Source organism: Polyodon spathula, chromosome 1, assembly GCF_017654505.1.
Source record: "Polyodon spathula isolate WHYD16114869_AA chromosome 1, ASM1765450v1, whole genome shotgun sequence".
Taxonomy (NCBI): domain Eukaryota; kingdom Metazoa; phylum Chordata; class Actinopteri; order Acipenseriformes; family Polyodontidae; genus Polyodon; species Polyodon spathula.
In genome coordinates this window covers 84,806,991-84,828,678 of record NC_054534.1, presented here as the reverse complement: position 1 = coordinate 84,828,678, position 21,688 = coordinate 84,806,991, and the positions used below count along the sequence as shown (strand labels likewise).

General features: G+C 37.9%; 1 protein-coding gene across 1 annotated transcript in view; it reads right to left on the bottom strand.

Annotated features, from left to right (window-relative positions):
- palld (palladin, cytoskeletal associated protein) overlaps window positions 1–21,688 on the bottom strand; it is a 160,516-nt gene that overhangs the window by 52,905 nt on the left and 85,923 nt on the right. The window contains exons 2-9 of the mRNA XM_041264617.1: window positions 14,251–14,426; window positions 8,845–8,911; window positions 7,587–7,704; window positions 7,256–7,324; window positions 6,596–6,737; window positions 5,596–5,619; window positions 3,494–3,613; window positions 2,244–2,562 (exon numbers count right to left, since the gene is read on the bottom strand). Coding sequence (XP_041120551.1) covers window positions 2,244–2,562; window positions 3,494–3,613; window positions 5,596–5,619; window positions 6,596–6,737; window positions 7,256–7,324; window positions 7,587–7,704; window positions 8,845–8,911; window positions 14,251–14,426 — 1,035 coding nt within the window. The remainder of the gene's footprint in view (window positions 1–2,243; window positions 2,563–3,493; window positions 3,614–5,595; window positions 5,620–6,595; window positions 6,738–7,255; window positions 7,325–7,586; window positions 7,705–8,844; window positions 8,912–14,250; window positions 14,427–21,688) is intronic.

Genomic DNA, 21,688 nt, shown 5'->3' with positions numbered 1-21,688 from the left:
ACTGTATGTGTGTGTGTGTGTGTGTGTGTGTAAGGTTGCAATGTTCTTTCCATTATAAGCCCCTATTTTGTCAGCTCCAAAAGTAGGGTTAAGTTCAATCAATCTCCCTACAGCTCCCAGAATGCACACCGAATGGCTGATTGTAGCTAATATTTCAAGTTTTTCACAAGCGTAACAAAGCATATTGTACTGTATAGAGTAAAAAAACAAATAATAAAAACCTTGTCAGTCAGTGATAGAAGATGAACGAGTATTTAAAACCTACATGTACACTTAGGCTGAGAGACTGTGCCAGAGTAGCTATAAATAATGGCGAAACATTTCAAATAGACCCAAAATGATTACTTACATTAAATAAGGCTTAAAAAATCCAAAACACTCACCCACATAACCACAAATGCCAGAAGAACTTCCAAAGAAATAATTTTTATTTATTTCTAATGTAAAAGCTATGCACTTTGATGCTCTTGTGTAAATAACATGTATTGTTAGTCAGGACCCAGCGTATGTTTATCTGTACTTATTATCAATTTTCGCATTTAGAAAAAAAATAAAATACTTAGGACTTAGATTAGACACTTTCAGAGATGCAGAATCAGTCAAATTGCTCTTGCAGCTTAGATTTATAGAATCACTTAAATTTAGTAAACAATATTGCAAACTAGGCTACTCTTTGGTTTCATTCACAAGCTGTAAAATAAAACAAATGGATGCAGACTGTATTTAAGCAATCATCAGCAACAGATCACCTCACAGCATTTTGAATAAACTTTATGAACACAACAAACAGCATGATTACCAAAAACATTTAAAAAAGTAGCCTAACATACTGACCTTTTTCTGGCTGCACAAATATGCACTCCAACCCTATTTAATAAAAAAATGTTACCGATAACAAACCCTTCACAAAACAGGGTAGGAACAGCTGCATGTCAATAGAATATTTAAATTAAATACGGTACTTTATGAAGTTGCTATTTATGCCCCAATTGGATTTAGACTACAGCGTCCACTTGGATTAAACCGAAAGAACCTGAAAAAACCACAGATGCTTTCTGAGAAAACCGCGTTCCTCATGGAATACTGAGCTAAATGCTTAGCAACACAAACTAGTTCTTATAAAAATCAGGTTAAAAACTATTAATTTTTTATCAGATCCATATTCTAATAGCGCTCTTTCGGGTTCAAATGCCTAAATAAGTTTAACATTTGCACTCAATTGTAATATTTATACTACAGGCTACATTTATGTCTCATGTTCATGACACTGTATACGCGTTATGCTGTATGGAGTATTACTGGTATATATGTTTCACTAATCGATGATAACTAGTATGTTTTTTCAGTTAGAAAATTTTGCATACAAAAACAAAGCTGGTCTCATTATTGTATTACTGTAGCGTATAATAAAGTAATGTGCATAGGGACAGATTTTTTTTACAAAGACTGTAATAAGCCAGTTGACACGTTTCAGTAACTGACCTCACATTTATTTCCCTGACCCTGGGTGAAAAACAAAAAAAGAAAGTGTTGGGATGCAGCGTTTTACTTAGATCTCTTAGAACAGCCCTGTTTCACCTGCATTATACCAGGCTGGTTGCCTTTTTTCTGTGGTCTCCACTTCATGGATTTGCTATACAGCATGTTTCCTTTCACATGTCTATAGAAATTGATACTGTAGTAGATTCAGGTAAAAAAAAAAACAATGGAAATTCAGTAACAAAAACTTTGTTCAAAATCACAAAAGTCAGGAACTGGGACGTTAAGGCTCGCCCTATTATGCTTATACGTCAGATATGATGTCATACATGACATCAGTAGACACAAACAGACAGGAAATGCCAACATTCATGTCATTGCTGATGTCAATACTGATGTCATGTACGACATCTTATCTGATGGGGTGAGTTAAGGTTGTGTGCCTTAATGTCCCATTTCCCGACTTTTGTGATTTTGAACTGCAACCTTAACTTATTATTGTATTCTTATTATTGTATTTGTTACTTTAACAAAGTTTTTGTTACTGAATATAATTTATATAATTTTCTGAAATCACACCAAAACTAACCATGATTTAAAAACATAAGACAACAAATAAAATGATTTAAAACACAGTGCATGAGAGCATATAAAAAGTACTGTATTTAATTGTAGACAAAAACTCTGCTAGAATCTTATGTCATTCCATGTTATTGTATTTTAAGTTGTGCACTTAATGACACCCTAACAAAGTGGATACTCACAGCTTTGGCTTAGTAGGCAGTGGAGGGGGCTCCTTGACTGGGGAGAGGAGGTTTGATGGTGGTGGGAGAGGTGCAGGCTGCCCATTGCTGGTCTGGCCATTGACAGCTCCGTTCACCTGGCTGGGACTCAGTTGCAGCTGAAGAGCGGTCACACTCGGCCAGATCTCCAACTCGTTCACATGGACGTTCTCATTGCCAGGCTTTTTTGGGGGTAGATCCAGGAAACTGATTTCAGTGGCAGGTGGCGGAGGGGGAAATGACTGGTCTTCGGAAACGCCAGCCTCAGCAGAAACATCATTGCTAGTGGTCTCTTCAAGAACTTACAAAAATACAAATAAAGGTGGTCCTGATTATTACCCCAAGCATCTTTCTTCTAATACTGAATTCTTGAGGAATGATTTAACTCAGGGGTGGACAAAATGTCTCTTTGTTCCAACCATGTTCTATTGTAAATTGTTTAATTAAACCAACAAAACCTCTAGGCCCTAAAGCAATTAATTCTTTAATTTTACCATACACCACATTCTTTAATTTTACCATACACTACACATGTGACTTTTCTGATGTTCTTTGTTTCTAAAGGAGGTTGTGTTTAAAAATGTCAGAGCAAGGCAAGGGAACTCAACTCTGTGACGGGCATGTGGCGAGATAGTGGTGCTGGGGCAGGAGATCGACTTCCACAGTGAAGGTCAGAATCACTAGCATGGGGGAGAATGTGTGTGGTAGTAGGATCACACAGTGGTGGTAGGTAACCTGAGACACCCTACACCAGCTAAGGTGACGTGCAATGCTGACACTGACAGGCAGTGGCTTGTGCTTTCGGATTTCTATAGGCTTGCTTTGTGGAGTTGGGATGGGTCACTTTTCCTGGCTAGTGATAAATGAGTCATACTAGAAGACACAAACACATTCAAAGGTATCCAAAATGAACACAACAAGTGAATGGAAAATAGGTTGCCACTTAATGGATTGGCTGTACAGTCTTCAAGTGCAATCATAACATCTAGTCATATATTTAGGGAAAAAATATCCCTAAATCTTTCAGATTAATAAAAGAAATGTTTGCATCCAAGGATTTCAACTTGTCTAGTAGCTCTTGTGAGGTTACATGATTTCATTTGAATGGCAGCCTAATAATGTAACAAAAAATTGGATTTAGAACATAACAAGTAGAATGTGCTCATTTAGTAGGAATGTTAATTAATCTGTTAAGCATAGCAAGAGGTGTAATTTGCTTATCTGCCACTGACTTGGGCAGACAGTCAGCTGAGCGGTGCTGGTCACTGATCCATACTGATTGCTGGTCATGCAACTGAAAGTTCCTCCATCCTCAGGAAAGGTTTCTGCGATCACCAGCGTACAAATCTCTTCTACAAAGAACAACAAAAATGGCCTCATTTAAAGTTTCATGTTGATCATACTGAAGTCTTTTTTTTTGCTGGTTGTGTGTGGGACTCTTTGACATACAGCACATAAATACACACACTGCGATTGGATAAGGAAAATGCCTAGACGGCAGCTACAGAATACCGACTTGAATTTTATAAGATCTCATAATAAGCAGAGCCGATTCACTTAAATACTTGGAAATATGATCTCCAATGAAAATCAGTCCTTGGTCAGAATGAACTAGACATTTGTATCTAGACAATAATGTATTTGACTGTTACAGTTGACTACTAGGTAACAGTCTTTCAAGGTGAGACTGCAAGATGTGGTATGGATAATTGTGGAATGTTATATACAGTATATATATTTTTAATGGCTGGCATTTCTCTATGTTACCACTGCTTACTGAAAGACCATGTTGTCTCAGTTAGTATTTATTTGGTTATAATGAAGAATTTCACTGTTTGATTTTAGATTGGTTACAAAGGTTTGATTTAAAAAAAAAAAAAAAAAAATCCATTGCAAATGATGCTGTGCTGGTAATTTATTTGGTATAGCGCATCTACAGTGAAGTCAAATAGATCATTTTTATTGCCAAATGATTTCAAGCCCTTTGGGTTTAAGGAATACAGTAGCGTGCCTTTGAAGTCATAGGTCTAGTCATTCTGATATGCTAAAATGCATACACATAAATCCAGGCAGTTGATTAATATCCAAGACCACAGCAGCTGGCAGAATGTTTCATTCTTGATGTAGACTATTGTTTGAGGTATTCCATCCATCAAGACAAAGTGACAGGATGGCAGAACAGAGATGAGTGGACTCTGACAGACCATAATGACAAGCTTCAGTTCCCCAGATAACTGCTTTCTGACAATAAAAATGTTTATGGAGATATGATAGTTAGATGTACAGGCTCCTGTACTTTGTTTTATGTCTTCCAGGTTCTACCTTTTAAACTCCTGCAAGCGGAGGTGCAGTTGGGTTACTTTGCCCATGCAAAAGCCAAGAATAACCTATGTCTGATTTACTGCCTTGCGCCTGAAATGAAGAATGCGAAAACCTGAAATATAACCAAATACCTGGTGTGAAGCCACAAGCAGATGTCACAAGAATCTTTTTTTTTCTTTTTTCTATCTCACAAAACTACTTATTTCCAGTGCTAGGACAAACATGTGTTTTTCATGTTTAAATATTGCTTGAAAATATAAAAAAAAATTCTAATATTTTTTCATTTTAATTAGCTGGAAAATAAAAGTATAATTAGTACCATATTATGGCGGCAATCAAATGACCTTTTTAAGAAAGGAGAGCGTATTGTAGAATATGCATTATTTATTTCAGACCTCATTTGTGCAGTGGCTTCCAATGCATAATATCTTGTTGATGAAGTAATTTATGAACTCTGTTATAAGAATGAAGATGAACATGGTCATTTTGCCACTGAATACATTCCAAGCAGTGTTTGCTCAAAAATGTAATTGCATTAGTGAATGTCCTTAAGTAAGAGACATGCAACATCTTGTTTTTGTGTCTACTGAGTTTCACAATAAGGTAGGCCTGAGTCACAAGGAGGTCTGGGTAGTCACTTGCCCATGGTTGAGCAGTGAGTTAGTAACAGCAGGGATCGAAATCCACACATTTTTTGTACTTTATCTTGTGCGTAATAAATATCCCACTCAGCTTCATTTCTACATGGCCTTGCTTTGCCATATCTTCTCTAGTGAATTTTGAACAGTATGCACTGGGGTGACTTAGGAACGCTAGCTAAACCAGTAAATTTCCACAAGACTAACTAGGTGTCAGGGCCTGCATTTATCCTACTCTAAAAAAAAAAAAAAACTTTCTATTTTGGAAACTAACACTTTTTGGAAATGACAAAAACCAAGTTTAAATGCAACTGCACAAACTGAACTTCATTTAACAGCACACTCATGCTTACAAAAAGAAAGTTGACTCTTACCAGGTTCGGCTGCAGATCGGGGCTCTGACAGTGAATTTACATGAAAGAAATAGAAAGAGAATCATTTTGAAAAATCCAGCTTGTTTTGACAATAACAGATGTTTATATCTAATTGTTACTGTATTATTATTATTATTATTATTATTATTATTATTATTATTATTATTATTATTATTATTATTATTAAATTTTCATAGCAGACACCCTTATCTAGGGTGACTTACAATTGTTATAGAACATCACAGTACAAAGTATTGCATTGTAAAATATCACATTACAGAATATGATAATACAGATAAGAGCAGATATGAAAGTGCAATAAGATCAAATTCAAGAGCAAAATAATGAATATAAGTAAGAGCGAGTTTGACTAAGAGCATTAGAGTTAGCTACTATGTGTCTAAATTAAAGAGCAGGATTAAGGGATCATAAGTTGTGCTATAATTTTTAGGATGGAATAAAGAGTTACAGCACCTCGTTATAATGCTGTTTGGCTCCATTGGGTATCATTACCACTTGATTTACTATTATAACGCAAAACATACCGTAAATAGCACAGCCTCTTAACAGAGTTATAAATGCTGACTACAGCATTATAAAGGGTAAGCACTGTATCAATGTATGACTCGTGTGAGTAGCATTTGAACTATGATAAACTATGGTCATTTAAGAAATATTTCCAGAGTGAATAAAGTCCGTCTTTAATGAAATCTTGGTGAATCTAGTTTGACTCAGAGAGCTTCTAAGTGGAAACACAATGCTATAATGTTGTTACAGAAAGTATGTTGCCAAACTGTAATGTGTACAGTACATTGTAGCAATCACTGGAATAAAACAAAGACTGACACTGCAGTTCAAGTAAACCAAATCAATCTTTTAAATAAGAGTAAAAAACAAAATACAAAACTAAACATTAAAAAAACACACTTATTACTTGCATTGCATATCACTATGTTACTGTGCAGTATATATAATGTTCTGCCTACTGTATGCAACTCACTTTTCTGCAGAATCCTAAAGTCTGGCGAATCCTCGATCTCCTCTCCTTGCCTGAGCCACTGTACTCTCAGGGGTGGGGTGCCTTTGACTCTGCACTCTAGCACCACCACCTGGCCTTCCAAAGCAGTGATGTCTTGCAGGGCCTACAGAGTGACCACACACCGAAAAAGAAAAACAATGAGAAAATAACTCTGATGGCTGACCCATCCACATGTGTTCCAGGTAAATGTACTTGTTAAAAAACAACTGAAAAACAACTTGCTGGCACCAGTTATTTCCCCTCCAATTAATTTAATGTATGGTTCGGTTAACACTGTATCTATTAATATTTACTGCATATACATTGGCACTGGCACAATTATTTTAACCTGTTGACATTTAAACTTGAAAGCCAATTTTCAGCTCCATAAAAAGAAAAAAAATGTCATTATCTATGATAACATAACTCAGTGTGAACTTTTTAAAAGCACATCATTCTTCTGTTTGCATATTTGCTACATTCTCACTATTTCTTTTTTTAGCATCTTAACAGATTGAATACTAGTTAATCAAACACTCAATCAGAAATCTAAGGGAAAGCTTTAAGAAACTTTGTCAAGCAGACACACATTTTGGCTAGTGTCTTTGCTTAATATTTAACATTATGGAATGGGTAACATACCTTAGTGTAGACTGGCGGTGAGGCAGCAAGTCCATCTTGTCCACACAGGGAGGAAACAGGACTCTGAACCTAAATGTCAAAAGCACAGAGGCGGGTCTGCATACTGCCGTTTAGATCATTGAAAAGGATTACCAAGGTTATGGAAGTCAGCATTTCTATCACTGTGGATATCTGGAAAGTGTTTTGGTCTGTACAAGCTTGTGAAAAGCAGAACATTTTTATTTATTGAATTTAGATCCACTACTGCTTAGGTTCAATTAATCAGATTCCAATATAATTTGGTATGCAGGATACAATTAATTGAGCACAACAACATCTCTCAGGACTTTACCCGTTGCGCAGGGACCGAGAGTGGCTGGATGAGAGCTGAACGGAGCTGCTGCACCTCTGGGCTCTTTGAGGAAGGAGAGCCTATCGTAAGAGACACTGAAGAGGTTTTCTTTTGCACTCTGAAAAGCAAAGGGAAGCACAACAGCTATGCAATAATACCAGACACAGTGGACAGGAAATTACCAGAGATTGCAGACTGGACGTTAACAGAAAAAAATGTTGTTATGGTGATAATGGGCTCTATTCATAAAGCTTTAACCTCTGAGTTATGTTTTTTCAAAGTCTGGTTTAATACATAGAGTTTTAATATTCATGAAGCATTTGTAGACTGCTGTTGGCATTAACAGCTTCTTCATCAAAACAGACTTAGAAACGTTATTAAGAAAAACCCTTTAAATAATAATATATTACATATTTGTGAATAGGGCATATACAGCAATGGAGATAATATGGGTTGTGCATTTTGTTTTTGAAGCATGTTAGGCTTTCTGTTCATCTACTTGAAAAAGTAGCTCCTTTGTGGTCTTAATTCAACACACTTGTTGAAAAGTTTCATCTGAGGTTAAACCTGAAGCCAGTCCCCAAGGCAAGTTAGACAGTTGAGTATTTGTGTTAGTAGACTGCCTATAAAGGACTACTATAGAATGCATTGTTTTAGAAACCCCAGACAGTGCTCAGGTTATTTGAGAAAAAGATCCTATATACCTGCTCCTTTTCAAACAACTGCTTTTGAATTAAACACCTACATAACTAATTTCCCTGAGGCCAGCAAAAGCCTCCAGATCCAAAATGACTCTTGATTATGCCTAGTTGAAACTGAACTGAGGTGAAAAAGGGCTTCCAGTCCCACTGCCAGTCTACACATCCCTCCCTCATAAAACAAACAAAAGAAGCTCCCTGTGAAACCCTATCCTGTCACTATTAATTAAACCAGGTTCTAATATAATAGACAGCATTGTTATATGGCATTTATGCCACTTTAAAAGCATTACCATCAGTAGTATGGTTCTACAGCCACACAAAAATACCCAAACAGTCACTTGAATGCAGGCCTGTGGCTTTTCTGCTAACCATGTAGTCTGGGCTTACAACTCAGGAGAATGCTTTGAATTAATTTTATATCAAATGCAATTATTACAACTTGCACAGGCATTGCAATACTTATAATTATACCCTGTATCTAACCCTGATGTGAATGATTGAGAAACATGACAGGTTAAAGCTGTGAGCCACAACGCTTTTGTTACTCAGGGACTCACTGCGGCATGGCTCCTAGCTTCGTTTTCAGCGTGGACCCTTCTCCTTCTGAATCTGAAGAAGATGCCCCTAAAACAAAGACATTTGTATTGCATATTTAACTCTAAGAATCAGGAATATTTGTTTTTTCAATCTCCAGTCAGAAGTTGCAAGCTAAATCATTTTGCTGCCCCAGAGCAAAATTTGCAGTCTGATTGTTATTTCCGTCACATGAGCTCCAACACTGGTGTGTTTTCATTTTTAATGAATCTGGAAGAAGTACTTAAGACAAAGAGGACCAAGAAAAACAAAGGGATAGCAGGCATTTAATAGGAAGAGACTGAAAGCTACTGTACCAAGTGACTATGATATGGATGAGGCCTGAGCCATTCATATTTGCACCAACATGCAGACCTTGGAAAATGATCCCAGACACCCACACTAAGTAGTATTGTAAAATTCCGGTTTTGCAACCAGGATTGTAAACAACTAGAAAAGCTTTCTTTTGCATTTTTTTGGAGGATTTTTTTTTAAATTTAGAGTGCCCAATTATTGTATTCCTGATTTTCTCCCCAATTTAAAATAGACCATTCTTATTTTTGCTCACCGAAGCAATTCCTCGCACAGCTCTGGAGGACTTAAGGATCAGTGGGCATCCTCCGATCCCATGACCAAGTCAGCTTTCTCTTCTACACCCAGGAACTCAACAGCAGATGTTAGCGAACTACTGACCACTGGAGGACAAAGGACAGCCCAGTAGGTGTCCGTCTGAACTCACTAGGCGCATGGCCGGTAGGGTCCACTGTAGCATGATGAGCAGAAACAGTCCCTGTTTGTTTTGCCTCCCATAAACAAGGGAGTGCCAGAGCAAATGCCAGTGCCAATGCGGGGCTCACTCTGGAATCACCAGCAAAGACTGTCGACTTCGCACAGCCAGGATGCAAACCTACGCTCCCCTGAAAAAACTCACCCTGCACACCACATGGATTTGCTTTTACCAGGTGAGCCTGGGGATCAATTTTTTGCAAGATGTTTATTTGCTCCCTAAGGATAGTTGGCATTAACAAATTAGAGTAATAATAATAATAATAATGATAAGGGCGAAGCAGTGCACACTTGACACTTCACAGCCAACTGCGAGCCCATGAATAATATGCTGAAATGAACCAGCAAATTCAAAATAACTGTTCCAAATGCAAACAAAAATTTAAAAAGGTATAATTAAATTAATATTAAAACACAGAAAATCATCTTTGTAGTTGGTACTTCTTCTGTAATTCGGCACTTGTCATTTTACTGACAATATATACATACATGATTCTGCCAAGTCAACGCCCAGGGCGCAAGTTGAGGTAAAAGTTGGTGTTGACTCAGGCAGGCGTGAAATTACAGACATTATTGCAGAGGGAGTATTTTTAATATTAGGCAGATAGATTAAGTTTACAATTAGGCGTGCTTAAAATTCAAAGGTAGAGCACAGCACACAGTCACGATAAAGAATCAAGAAGTAACATGTAATACCTGGTGAAATACAATTCAAAGCTGCTGCAGTATGTCCTCTGTTTTGTCATTTAAAATCTTTTCACAAAACATACAATAAACTTTAAATTACAAAACGACATCATGAAAAACCACATTTGCAGTTAAGAACCCTAAAATAATTTGCTACATTTAAAAAATATATAAACATACGAAATTTTCGGTCCACGAAAATAAAGGGCTTCACATAATCTCTGCAAGTCAGAAATGACAGTGTTCAGTGTGAAAACGCAGCACAAAATAATAAATCAGCATCCAAAGTAGCACTTTAGCATTAACATGTTCAATACAAAAAAATGGTGCCTGAGTTACAAGCTCTTGCAGTGTCTAAAATATGGACTGTACCATAACAGGAAAGCGTAATCAATCAGACTGTGGTCTGTATCACCTCATCTGAAACCGCCGAACTCCACGTCTAGGATCTGCCCGATTCCAGCCTTGCTGAATCACCCCCAGATCATCACCGATCCTCCACCACATTTCACAGTGGGTGCGAGACACTGTGGCTTGTAGGCCTCTCCAGGTCTCCGTCTAACCATTAGACAACCAGGTGTTGGGCAAAGCTGAAAATTGGACTCATCTGGGGGTGCTTCAGCAAGGCTGGAATCGGGCAGATTTGTCTTTGTGAAGGGCGCATGAATCGAGCCAAGTACAAGGTTGTCCTGGAAGAAAACTTGCTTCGTTCTGCTCTGACAATGTTCCCCAACTCTGAGAATTGGTTTTTCCAGCAGGACAATGCTCCATGCCACACAGCCAGGTCAATCAAGGTGTGGATGGACGACCACCAGATCAAGACCCTGTCATGGCCAGCCCAATCTCCAGACCTGAACCCCATTGAAAACCTCTGGAATGTGATCAAGAGGAAGATGGATGGTCACAAGCCATCAAACAAAGCCAAGGTGCTTGAATTTTTGCGCCAGGAGTGGCATAAAGTCACCCAACATCAATGTGAAAAACTGGTGGAGAGCATGCCAAGACGCATGAAAGCTGTGCTTGAAAATCAGGGTTATTCCACCAAATATTGATTTCTGAACTCTTCCTAAGTTAAAACAATAGTATTGTGTTGTTTAAAAATGATTCTGAACTTATTTTCTTTGCATTATTCGAGGTCTGACAACACTGCATCTTTATTGTTATTTTGACCAGTTGTCATTTTCTGCAAATAAATGCTCTAAATGACAATATTTTTATTTGGAATTTGGGAGAAATGTTGTCAGTAGTTTATAGAATAAAACAAAAATGTTCATTTTACCCAAACACATACCTATAAATAGTAAAACCAGAGAAACTGATAATTTTGCAGTGGTCTCTTAATTTTTTCCAGAGCTGTATATATATATATATATATATATATATATATATATATATATATAAATAGTAAACAGATTGGCCGTAGATCGGGTCCATGCCCCTTTAAGAATGAGTGACCTAGAGATAAAACTTTGATTTTTAAAGAGCTTTCACACACTTTTATTCATAAAAAAACAAACAAACACTGAGCTCTCATTGACCACTAACTAAGCCTATGCAGGTCCCTGACTAACATGCAGGACAGCTAAGCTGTTTACCTGACATATAACACCAAAGCAAAATACTAATACACTTCTTTACAAAACCAAACGTAGGTCTCCAACAAACATTAACAACTTTCAGCCGGGCTCTTCACTCCATAGCATCAACAGCCCTGAGCAAACTGGCTGCTTTCCTTAAATACCCTGCACCTCGTTCTAATTTACAATGGTAGCCAGGTGCAGGGGATAATTAACAATAAAACAATTAACACAAATACAATGAAATTAACCAAAAGCAATTAAATGAACAAAATGTGCATTTTCACATGGTTTTTAGGCAGGGAGGAATCTAACCCTCCCCCTGCCACCTTACAATTATACACACACACACACACACACACACACACACACACACACACACACACACACACACACACTGCCTTGCAAAAGTATTCAGACCCCTGACCAATTCTCTCATATTACAGAATTACAAATGGTACATTGAAATTTCGTTCTGTTTGATATTTTATTTTTAAACACTGAAACTACGAATCAATTTTTGTAAGGTGACATTGGTTTTATGTTGGGAAATATTTTTAAGAAAAATAAAAAACAGAAATATCTTGCTTGCATAAGTATTCGACCCCTGTGTTGTGGAAGCTCCCAGTGTGCACCGATGAAAGAAATTGCCCTAATGAGGACACAATTACCTTACCATTGGCCTCCACCTGTGAACCATTAAAGTTGCTGTCACATTTTCTGGATAAAAACCCCACTGTTGAAGGATCATTGAGTAGGCTGTGAATCTGAAGGAAAATGAAGACCAAAGAGCATTATACAGAAGTTAGTGACCAATAAATAAAAAAAAAAATATAAAAAAAATATAAAAAAATAAAAAAATTAAAAAAATTAAAAAAAAAAAAAACCAACAAGTAAAGTAATACAAATGCATAGATTAGGGAAAGGGTACAAAATAATATCCAAGTGTTTGGATATCCCAGTGAGCACAGTTGGATCAATAATCAGGAAGTGGAAGCTGCATCACACCACCCAGGCACTGCCAAGAAAAGGCAGTCCCTCAAAACTCAGCGTTCAAGCAAGAAGGAGACTTGTGAGAGAAGCCACAGAGAGGCCAACAATCACTTTGAAGGAGCTACAGAGTTCAGTGGCTGGGAGTGGAGTAATGGTGCACCAGTCAACCATATCAAGAGCTCTGCATAACACTGGCCTGTATGGAGGGTGGCAAGAAAGAAGCCGTTACTCAAAAAGTACCATCAGAAAGCACGTCTGGTATTTGCCAGAAAGCATGAGTGACCCAACTGTGATGTGGGAAAAGGTTTTGTGGTAAGATGAGACCAAGATAGAGCTTTTTGTCCAAAACTCAAAGTGCTATGTGTGGCGCAAACCTAACACTGCCCATGCCTCAAGACACACCATCCCTACAGTGAAGTATGGTGGTGGCAGCATCATGCTGTGGGGATGCCTCTCATCAGCAGGGACTGGGCATTCTGTTCTAATTGAAGGAAGAATGGATGGAGCAAAATACAGGAAAATAGTGCAAGAGAGTCTGCTAAAAAACTGAAGCTTGGGAGGAAATTAACCTTTCAGCAGGACAATGATCCCAAGCACAAGGCCAAAGCAACATTGGAGTGGCTCAAGAACAAAAAGGTGAATGTCCTACAGTGGCCCAGTCAAAGTCCTGATCTCAATCCCATTGAGAATCTGTGGCACTATTTGAAAATTGCGGTCCACAAGCGTCGTCCATCCAACCTGAACAACCTGGAGCAAATTTGCCAAGAAGAATGGGCCAAAATCACTCCGACACTGTGTGCAAAGCTGGTACATACTTACCCCAAAAGACTTAAAGCTGTTATTGCAGCGAAAGGTGGCTCTACCAAATATTAATGTGTGGGGGTTGAATACTTATGCAAGCAAGATATTTCAGTTTTTATTTTTCTTAAAAATATTTCCCAACATAAAACCAATGTCACCTTACAATAATTGATTTTGAGTTTCAGTGTTTTAAAAAAAAAAAATATCGAACAGAATGAAATTTCAATGTACCATTTGTAATTCAGTAATATGAGAGAATTGGTCAGGGGTCTGAATACTTTTGCAAGGCACTGTATGTATGTGTGTGTGTGTGTGTGTGACACACATGTGTGATATAGATAATATATATAATATATATATATATATATATATAATATACCAAATATGTATTGTAAACATATAAAATAAAAAATTATGTTCTACATATTGTGCAGTACAGTTACATCAGATTTAAGTTTACTTCTTTGGATCAATTTACCACATTTGATTCCATATACAGTTTGAAAGATAAGAAAAGTAAGAAAGGAGAGGCGATAACTTGCATACCTTCAATGTAAACTTCTGCTGATGTACTGTCTGACCCAAAAGAGTTTGCAGCCACACAAGTGTAACGTCCTGTGTCGTCTTCAAAGGCTTCAATGATGACTAACGTGTGGAGATCATAATCCTGACAGATCTGTATGTCAGGAGAATTCTTCAGCTCCTTCCCCTCACAGAACCATCTGAGAGAGAAAGAGAGAGAGAAAATGTTAGTGTTGCACATTCGTACCGAAGGCGGGGAGAGAAGGAATCGTGACGGTCCCTATGTCTTACAGCTGCACTCCAGTAATTGATATTTGTAAAGTAGCAGGGCCTGGTGCCATTCCAGAATAATCCCATTTATCTGTATGTTCATACCTTAAGGCTTGCCGACTGCCAAGAACAAGACAGTAAATTACTGGTTATTGTACAGCTTGTACACCTGAATTTAATGTAGGAAAAGGCTTCACCTTCAACCTTTTAAAGTACGATGTCTGCATAAGGGTGTCCAGATACTCCTCCTGGCTTTGACACTTACATTTCACCATGTCTGTGTTATAATAGTAGAGCGCTACAGTCAGTTCCTGTAGTAATATATATCTTTGAGGATTAGCAAGCCTGTATGAGCAGTACTTAGTGTACACTAGCACTACATTGTATTACGGTATTGTTAATAATGCTGCTGGTATGCATTCAGAAAAACTGTTCTTGCCAGAATTTTAGGCTACTACTGTTATTTGTGTTGTTTTTTTTTGCTTTAAGGGATAGTCTAGGTAATTAAGAGTGCATTTGGTCATGCAGGACTGGGTGTAAGCTTTGTACTTCCTCAGACAGTGTGCCAAGATTTTTAAGCCTGCCTCCCCCCTGTAATAATGTATCAGAAACAAGAATCTTTCATTGAGTATTCTATATGAACCCCCATAGATTTCAGTGACAACTCAGAAGCTGGAGTTCCCTCCAAAAAAAAGATGCTTGTATAATAGGTTTAAAGTTACAGTTTAATCAAATTCAGTCTTGTTCCAGTTCCCCGGTATTTTAGACTATTACCAGCAATCTTTCTGTAACTGGGGCTCAATAGAAAGGACATGAACCACCACATTTGTGCCAGAAGGGATAGCTAAGAAGTTTGCAATGTTAGCCTTTTACCCCAGAATTGAGACAGGGTTGGGCAAGGTAAAAAAAAAAAAAGAAACATGTATAATCATTTTCTACAGCTTTGTATTTTGTGGAATTAGTAAAATTACACTGTACTTACATGTTAGTACAGGATTGCTTGCACTTAAGCTCTTCTTTTTTATGTCCAATTTCTTTTGATTTAATCCCCTTTGTCTATTGTATTTTTCAGGACTCATCAACACCCACTTTAATAACTAAAACCAATCTAATCTAATCCAAAGGGATGGTATAATTATATGTTGAAAATGCTATATACCTATGTCAGGAATGCAAGTCAGTTACGAGGCGTTATTTCTTTTTTATCTACTCTTTCTGCTTTTTTGACGGGTTTCAGTAAAACGGAAATGAAAGTTTAACACTAAAATGACCAAGACGGTCATTTTGACAGTTTTTGGAATTTAAATTGCAGTGTGTGTTTAAGATACAGAGCTGTGCTTTCCTGACTTTTCCTAAATATATGTACTAATTACCCTGACAAAGCAAGAATCACATAGGTGCAAAAATAAGCGAGATAAAATACTGTCATACCTATTCCGACCAGGAGCGGTCAAACTGACCGATATTGAAACATATTATAACAATTAAATGTTGTGGTATTATTTGTATTTATCAGTCGGGACTTGCCGCCATGTCATTAAGTTTGATAATATCAGTCTGTGAGCGGTCATCCTCAAGTGAGCAGTCTTCTGACATTTCTATTGTTTCAATGAGCCTCATGATAGCCCATCAATCAGCCTTGACAGCTCACAGCACCCAGCTGTCTGTCTGTGTGGTAGTCTATCATCTATGTTTTAGATTCACACTGGTTACTATAGAAGTCATTCGTTTTTCTAAGAAATTAATTGTTACCCCAATACACATTGACAATGGATCGTGGAAGATGCATGACATCAAATCAGTGTTGGAATTACTGCAAAGTTTACCAAACAACGATTCTGATGCAGCAGAGATGGACAATGATGAATCTGGCTCTGAAGCAGACTGGGTTTGCAAGATGAATCTAACAGCAGCAGTAACAGTGAGGAGGATGCCAGCGAAGTGCCAGGACCGAGTGTGCGAAGAGGGCGCAGATCCAGTGGGAGAGGAAGCAATCCTGAGGCAGTCCCTGCAAAGATGCCACTTTCACCAGCATCAGCCCCTGCACCTGATTCAGCTGCTACTTCATCTGAGGCAGCCGCTTCTCCAGTGGTAGTGCCAGCACCACCTGGCACTCAAGAGGCTGGTAATGATGGCACAGTTTAGAACACTATAAATCCTGGTGTTGAAGCTGCAGGTAGATGAGGTGAACATAATATTTTGAGGGAAGTTCCAGGGCCCACGGCATATGCAAAATGCAACATTGATGAGACTGCATTGAGTGCTTTTTGCTTACTGATTGACATGCATACGCTCCACCACATAAAATGTTGCACTCAAGCAAAAGTCCACCGACAGCTACAAGATGATTCCTGATCAATGCCCTTGGAAAATTAGAAGCTTTCATTGGACTAGAACATGCTAATGGAGTGTTTGATGTACAGTTTGTGGTTCAGTACGTGGGGAGTTGCTTTTTTACCCACAGAGACAATGCCACAGAATCGCTTTTGTGAAATTTTGCGATTTCTGCGTTTCGATTTGAAGCTAACCAGAAGCGCCCGACTTCAAAATGATAAATTTGCCCTGGCACCTGAAATTTGGACCCGCTTCGTTGACAATAACATTCTCTGTTACAAACCAGGTCACAATATTACAGTGGAAGACCAGCCAGACGCAAGAGACGACAATGTCAGAATGCAAAATGTAATGGCAACAAGACTGCTGACAGCTGTGCCACATGCGCAAAGATAGTCTGTGGTAAGTGCACTGCATATTTTGAAAAGCGCAGGATCTCTGTGATTTGTGCCAGTACTTAGAATTTATAACACTAGTATTTTGTACTGTATGTGTCTATGCACCAAAACACTGTTCAGAAAAATTAACTAGTTTCTCTTACAGCAAAGGGATTATGCTTATATCTGAGCTGCAACCTACTACAGTTATTATAGGAATAAGTTTATTTACACCCATCCCAACACCATCTAAACATAGACACCCCATTTAGCACCAGGACACTGAATCTTGACAACCTTTTTTTTATCTAGTTGTCATTTTAATTAAAGGGAAACAGATTAGTCCTAATGGCGAGGCCCAGTTGAAATAGTTACAGAGCTATTGGTACTGTAATTGTTAACAGCAAATGTACTGAGCTCACAAAATGCATACTTCAACTGACCTGTTCTGAACAAATTAATTTATAGGCTACAGAAGTAGTACGGGGAGAAAACATTAGAATCAAGACATTTTCATTTTCTTTCCTGGGGTTTCACTTTCAATTAAATCCATGCCCTGCTGTAAGAAGACAATAGATTTCTTTACTATTGTAGAACAGCATGCCAGCTACAGAACAAGGTAATTAGCCCAATGATCATTGCATGAAGTACTGGCTTTCATCTGCAATGCCACCCTTGTCCTCTAACAGAGAAACCTGAGCAGCAAATTCCCACGTCAGATGCTTGATAAAATGCATGAGTATCTCTTCAACTATTATTTACACAGCATTTGCTAACTACTTGATAATAATATACTCACTTTGACTATGTTGCATAAATATGATCCTGCTACAGTTGGGGAATTGCTGCTAGCAAAAGCTGAATGCAGAGCGATCTAAGTAAATGTACATTAATCCCCCTATTGTGCACAATGGACAGAGAAACAAACACCCATGAATTATATTTTTACTGGATCTAACTTTGGAATCTATCTGGGTTCAATTACCCAACCTTGCATAATTACTGAGAGTCTTCAATTCCACTTCCTAAATTAATGGTTATGACCATCTGTGGCAAAGTGGTTTGCAGTGCGCAGGTGTAGAGGTGATGTGATTACGAAACAGAAGCTATACAACAAAGTTCACGATCCAAACACATTTTATTTTATAATCCCAGTCTGGCGACCGCAAAGAATAACCCCAGGCAATACACAGCAATGTGTATTGCACTGTTCCAAACAATGGGTTACAGTCCCGAAAGAATAAACACAGTATAACACACAAAAAGACACACACATGATTGTGAGTACTAACGTGCAATTGGTGAAATACAATTTAGTCATGCACAGCGGTGAAGTGTTGTCCGGGTTTGGTGCTGGCGTTAAGCGACAGCTCCGGATCGTGTTAGCCGTCTCACAAGAACAAACAAGTGTAATTAGACACGGCAAACAAACAAAATACTAAACACTTATGGTATGTTTTTGGTTCTCCTTTTGGTACGCTTGCAACCATAACAAAGGAACAGATCGCTTAGCCATGTCCCCTTATATATCATAAGTAATGCCCCCTTGGTTAGCGAGTGCAACAGTTTCTCCTCCAATCCGCGGCTGCCACATCGCTTCCCTTCTGGGGAGATGACTTGGTGTACATAGCTCTGCACCCTTTCTAGATGGCCGACTTCCACCTTTCCCTGGAATTAATTGTCAGACCATCCAGTCCGGGGCACTCTTCCCTTTACACAGCGCCCTCACAGGTTGGGAGGGAGATTTATAGCCAAGATTCATTCTTTCTGTGTCACACCACTCTAAAAAATGAGTGCAGTTGTTTGACCCCAGCACATATATCCCATCATTTACATAATCAATGAACACAATGAAGAACTGATACCAACTGTAATCACTGTTTTGTCATGTGCCTAACCTGTTGGCTATGAAATTGGTGGACCAACAGAACTGTTTTTACACCAGCCCTCAAGTAGTGGAATTAAACCATTGAAACTCAGGTAAAACATTCATGTCTCAATCCACTTAGAAATCCCCTTAGTTTGCCCGCCCTGTGGTAATGGGATTCTGATAAAGAAATTACCTAAATGACTAAGAATACTATATGAGTGTCAGTTTACATTTCTGCAACAAAAAAGTAACATTGTAATAATAACTCTGATCTACACAGTCATTACCAAAATTTGTCTACCACCACTAGAGAAACAGAAACAGTTTTGTACAATATACGTAACTTAATAGCTTTTTATTTTAATATATTTTAATTGAAGATAACTAAAGCTGGGCTGATAAGAATCCAAAGCAAACATTTAAAAGTAATTGGATAATTTCACATCAGCCTTCATTAGTCCTAAAGACAAAAGCAAAATTGAGGGTTTCTGTAGAAGGTAAAGGGGTCTGTTCAGAAACGGATACTTAGTGAGTCATGAATTATATACATCTACCAGCTGCAATGAAGGTAAGCTTCTATTTGTGCCATGAGTCAGTGTGATTCAGTACAGAGAATACACATTCCTCCTTTCACTGTCTGTCTGTGTCTTAACACATAACATATAGTAAGCTATCATGTGGATTTAGCATGAACAATTCAAATAGTATTGTGTAAAGTTGTTATTGTGCAAGTTTGTTATTAAGTCTGTTATTGTGCAAAAAAAAACCCTCTTTCACTATATTGATTATTTTGAGACTTATGAGTAAACGTCAGTGACTTCATACATCCTAATAAAACACAATGAGGTAAGCAGTTCTCTACATACATGTAAAAAAAAGTCTGACATACATGGACAGACATTAACAAACTCAAATGCCCCCTAGATTGTAATAGTCAACAACTTGTGATAAAGAATGACTTTTAGAGAGTTTCATCACAATTAAATGTGTCTTACTAGATATATGAAACTCTACAGTGTAACACACTGTATATACCGTCATTGGGGATGCCATGGCCAGCAGGGAGAATAAGTTATCCAACGGATAGCTACAGTACGCAGACAGGAATGTGGAGGTGATGAATTGTGGATGAATATTATAAGTAAGGAAATCAGGTTACATTATAGGCTACCGGCAGAGCTTTTGAATTTAAAAAACATACTAAAACAAAATAGCACGGTAAACATGGTGAAGCATGGTGGATAGATTAAGTACATAAACTTTACTAAAGTCCAGGGACGTGCAGTACAGAATTTACATGTTAATGCTTTATGTGTCAGAACAAACCATCATCATTTAGACAGGAACATGCGTATAGCCCTGATTGTAGAGTGTAATATGTAATTCTAACATTATCCAGAACTCCATACAAGGAAATCAAGCTGCACACTAGGGTCTGGATAAATGAATGTGTGCTTTCAAATGTATTTGAAATCTATAATTTTTTTTAATTAGTTTTAAGTCAGTAAAATATGCTGTGGGGCTTTTTTTGTCATGCTGTATTAAAAAGGTGTTAAAGCTCCTTTTGTGGTCAGTTAACTTCACTGAAACTGAAGTGTCTGGTCTAATATCATATTACACTGACCACTGCTTCAGAAACACAGCAGTAAACCTCATCGGAAAAAATATGCAATCAACCATATATTCACACTTTACAGAATTGCACGCTACATTTTTAACTTCCCCAGTAGGACATTAAGCTATATCAAGATCTATACTGCTACGGCATTTCTGTAAGAAAAACTCATGTGATAGAAAAAACAATATTTATTCAAGCTTAGACAAGACAATACCACGTTATAGATATTTTCATGACCTCTTTGGCCTTGGGCCTCACCCTTCGAGGTACCCCTCCCCATAATTTAGTTTGCTGATAATGGAGAGGCTGACTGTAGGGAAGCCATGGGCAAGAGAGCAGGTTAGCTGCCCTTCCCCCGAGATGAGTCCAAAAAACAGAGGGAGGCAGGGGAGGAGGCAAACTCTGATAGTGGAAACAAATGGATTGAGGTAAAATAAAATGCCCTCACTACCTGATCATTGCAGATGCTGTTTATTGAATGGCAGGGTTAACAAGCATTGAAACATTAAACAATTAAGAATATGGTTGGAACAAACTCCTAGCCTGGAAATACCATTCAACCACATAATCGGTCACCACTGCAGTAACACTGCGTTGTGGTAAAATTGTTTCAGTGAATTATAAAGTTTATTCCGTCTGTTTGGCCCAAGAAAGAAAAAAAAAAAAACGAGAATATATTCCCCCAACAAACTCTTGGTAGCTGAAAAAAACTAAATACAAAGACTAGTGCTGTTTTTACAATCGATAGTGACATAGCTAAGGGAATTCCCACTGTCAAAATCCATGCTAGTGTAGGTCTTTTCTAGATAATTTACACTACTTATTGACAATCATGTTTCAGTGATTCTTGTGTGGTACTAACATTCTGGTTACCTTTGTTTTGTTTTGTTTTTTCACTCTTGAAAACTTTGAAGGAAACTTGCGGACGGTGTTAAAATATTTACAAATGAGCTCCCACTGAACAATATCAGTGATCTCTATATTTAGATATTT